Source organism: Cherax quadricarinatus, chromosome 44, assembly GCF_038502225.1.
Source record: "Cherax quadricarinatus isolate ZL_2023a chromosome 44, ASM3850222v1, whole genome shotgun sequence".
NCBI lineage: Eukaryota > Metazoa > Arthropoda > Malacostraca > Decapoda > Parastacidae > Cherax > Cherax quadricarinatus.
In genome coordinates this window covers 32,775,317-32,779,604 of record NC_091335.1, presented here as the reverse complement: position 1 = coordinate 32,779,604, position 4,288 = coordinate 32,775,317, and the positions used below count along the sequence as shown (strand labels likewise).

Here is a 4,288-nt window from a genome sequence, read left to right as displayed (position 1 = left end):
AAACATGAGGCGAGGTCAGAACAGGGTGCGGTAACAATAAGGGGCCCGGGAGTAGCAGGGTCATGGATTTGGGACTCCATGGTTAGGTTACTTCTTTTTTTTTGTTTTTAAGAGAAAAAAGAAAGAAGAAAAGAAAACAAAAAAAAAAAAGAATAAAAAAAGGGGGTACCGGGGAGGGATAGTTCCTAGGAGGAATGAAAGAGCCAGAAATTTCCCTCTGTGCCCAAGAGGACCTCAGCACCACAAGTAGTGCAGGTGCAGCATGGAACGCATGCCATACCCTACCCTTCGTGCCAGTAAACCAGCAATCCGGGATAGCAACCTCACATCTGCCTAGCTACCTCAGTGGACAAAAGAGAGGGTGGCCGGATATCTGCCACAAAGCATACCTCCTTCAGCCACCACCACTGGAATCCGAAAGGTGGCTTCCAGAGATACACCCGTCGCCCGAAAAACACCCAAAGCCACCCTCCGGGATACTGGAGAGGGATCGGGACATCCTCAGGCAATCCAGATCCCATGGCAAACTATGCCACCGCCAAGAACCTCAACAGAATGGGACGGACCCCAGTACCCTTCCCCCTACCTATGAACTAGTGTGCCTGTGGGAAAAATCCCAAAGGCCAAAAAGAGGATGGGCAAAAGGGAGGGGTGGGGAGGAGGAGGAGGAAAGGAAAAAGGTGAGGATGGGGAGGATGGGATAGGGAAGGGGGGATTGTTGGGTAATTAGGTTCGGTCTGAGGAAGGGGACCGACATGTCTAATCCCTCAGACCAAGAGCCTCTTCACCACGCCAAGGAGCCCCCCTTGAAGAGGACTGAGGGCAATAGTATATAGCTGTCCACAGACTTCACTTCAGAATAAACCTCAAGCTGGTTCAAGAGTTTCTACAACAAAATTCTTTATCCAAGTGAGAATAAGGTGAAGTACTAGAGGGGTAGCTAAGTCAATGCACACTGAGTCAGCAGAGAGAGCGAACTGAACTAACACAGTTAATCCCTACATGACATCAACTCCCCAAAGGGGAGAGCAGACTAAACTACCCTCCAAGGACATACCTTATTTCAACTCTTAGCCAGCTATTACCTACCTATCTAACACATTACTCAAAATACACAAATATATATACACGTAATACCCGGGTATATTCCTAAACCAGATAATATTATAAACTAGTGGAATCTTTAACTAATATTAAAGAAACCCCAAGTATAATATTAAGTGGACAAAACATAAATTAATCTCATTATGACCTTGGTCATAACAATGACATACAACTCGCCTGTAAAAATACTAGCCAAGTCTAACATATGACCCCAAACATCATCATCAGGGACATTGCCATGAACCCAACGCCATCAGAAGATTTAAAACCAGATGTATAAATGCCAACGGCACAAGCATGAGACTAGAAGTGATCAAGAAAAAGAGAGCAAGAAACAGTTGTAGGTATGAGACCTTTAGCACACAGCAGTAGAGGAGAACAGACACAACTGTTGGAACTTCCCAAGAGGGAAGGGAAAAGGCAGATGCTACATGAATATACAAGGGAGGGAACTGGAGAGAAGACCTGAGCAAGTGAAGATTAAGAGAAAATGGACAGAATAAGCAGAGGCACTGATCAAATAATGGACCACTACTAACCCTGGAGACCAACCTATACATAGAAGGAAAACGAAGTTCATATGCACTGAAAAAATAATGACAGCAATAAGCATCCTCATAATCAGCTAAGGAAGGAACATTCGCCTCAGCATAGAGGCTTTCAACAGAGGATGAAAGGACCAAGGCATGAACATAAACATTGGTGATGAAGGGGATCTAGCTTAGAGTTGCAGTATAAGCCACAGAATAGCATACCAGGCCATGGGCCTGGTAGGCTTCTATACTGAATGAACTCTCATGTATAGTACTAGAATTATTTTTTTGGGAGAAGTCTTTTAAACAGTGATATGGTTTTTCTTGTGAATGAAATATCATACGTTATAGTACATGTGATTTTTGTGAAAAATATTAGAAACAGAGTGAACATTGATATGATTTATTTTGTGAATGGACTCTCATGTGTCTTATTAGATCTGATTTAGAGAGAAAGTCTTTCAAACACTCTGAACACTGATATGGTTTATCTTATGAATGAACTCTCATGTGTCTTATTACACTTGATTTATATGAAAAGTCTTTCAAACACTCTGAACACTGATATGGTTTTTCTTGTGAATGAACACTCATGTGTTTTATTAAATGTGATTTTTGTGAAAAGTCTTTCAAACATTCTGAACACTGATATGGTTTTTCTTGTGAATGAACTCTCATGTGTTTTATTAAATTTGTTTTTTGTGAAAAGTCTTTCAAACACTCTGAACACTGATATGGTTTTTCTTGTGAATGAACACTCATGTGTTTTATTAAATGTGATTTTTGTGAAAAGTCTTTCAAACATTCTGAACACTGATATGGTTTTTCTTGTGAATGAACTCTGATGTGTTTTACTAAATGTGATTTTCGTGAAAAGTCTTTCAAACACTCTGAACACTGATATGGTTTTTCTTGTGAATGAACACTCATGTGTTCTATTAAATGTGATTTTTGTTTAAAGTCTTTCAAACACTCTGAACACTGATATGGTTTTTCTTGTGAATGAACTCTCATGTGTTGTATTAGATGTGATTTACATGAAAAGTTTTTCAAACACTCTGAACACTGATATGGTTTTTCTTGTGAATGAACACTCATATGTTTTATTAAATGTGATTTTTGTGAAAAGTCTTTCAAACACTCTGAACACTGATATGGTTTTTCTTGTGAATGAACTCTCATGTGTCTTATTAGATATGACTTACATGAAAAGTTTTTCAAACACTTTGAACACTGATATGGTTTTTCTTGTGAACTCTCGTGTGTCTTATTAGATGTGTGAACTCTCATGTGTCTTATTAAAGTTTTTCAAACACTCTGAACACTGATATGGTTTTTCTTGTGAATGAACACTCATGTGTTTTATTAAATGTGATTTTTGTGAAAAGTCTTTCAAACATTCTGAACACTGATATGGTTTTTCTTGTGAATGAACTCTCATGTGTCTTATTAGATGTGATTTACATGAAAAGTCTTTCAAACACTCTGAACACTGATATGGTTTTTCTTGTGAATGAACACTCATGTGTTTTATTAAATGTGATTTTTGTGAAAAGTCTTTCAAACATTCTGAACACTGATATGGTTTTTCTTGTGAATGAACTCTCATGTGTTTTATTAAATTTGTTTTTTGTGAAAAGTCTTTCAAACACTCTGAACACTGATATGGTTTTTCTTGTGAATGAACTCTCATGTGTCTTATTAGATGTGATTTACGTGAAAAGTCTTTGAAACACTCTGAACACTGATATGGCTTTTCTTGTGAATGAACTGTCATGTGTTGTAATAGATGTGATTTTTGTGAAAAGTCTTTCAAACACTCTGAAAACTGATATGGTTTTTCTTGTTATTGAACTCCCATGTGTCTTATTAGATGTGATTTACGTGAAAAGTCTTTCAAACACTCTGAACACTGATAAGTGTTATTACTTGAAGGAACTTTCATACACTGCATTTTGTTACTTACCTGTCAAGTCACTTTAATAATGAATACAGCTATTATATAATTTGCTTATCAAACTCTTGCATATTACATGTTATTTAAAAGTTCTCCTAAAATAATACTGTAGAAAAGGTCATTTATACATATTGTTTTCTTATACATGATTAATGTCTCTTGATTATTGTTCAAATTACCTAATGTGTAGAATTTTTTTTAAAGAACATTATTTAATTATACTTAAATTAAACATTATTTACCAACTTATATTGTAAATATGAACCTGACATCCTTTTTTTTTTTTTGCAGCTAATATCCAAAAACTTAATATAAACTCTAAATAAATGGAATAATAATCAATGTATTGGTACAAGTCTAAATAATTCATTGAATATATCATAAGTGTTTTATTACTTTATATAAACTGTAAATAATCAAGTAATCAATATATTCTTTCTTAGTAATACTGTTATCTCTTTTTATTTGTATGAGTAAACTACATCAACATGAGTATATTCATCAACTATCACACACATCATGAGATAATACATTAAAACAACATACAACATCAACATGAGGGTATACAATACCAGCTGGACACATCATTGGTAAATATATAAATAACAGCACATATCAAAAATGTATACATTAACAATAGCACACACCTTTAATATCTGCATATTATACATCATAGCAGTGTTCACTACTACCA

At 35.8% G+C, this 4,288-nt stretch overlaps 1 protein-coding gene across 1 annotated transcript; it reads right to left on the bottom strand.

Moving 5' to 3' along the window:
• Nucleotides 1-2,024: 2,024 nt before the first annotated feature.
• On the bottom strand, nucleotides 2,025-2,879 carry LOC128700922 (zinc finger protein 436-like). Its single transcript, XM_070094232.1, has one exon. The coding sequence runs from the start codon at nucleotides 2,817-2,819 to the stop codon at nucleotides 2,130-2,132; it is 690 nt and encodes a 229-aa protein (XP_069950333.1). The 5' UTR covers nucleotides 2,820-2,879; the 3' UTR covers nucleotides 2,025-2,129.
• Between the last annotated feature and the right edge of the window lie 1,409 nt (nucleotides 2,880-4,288).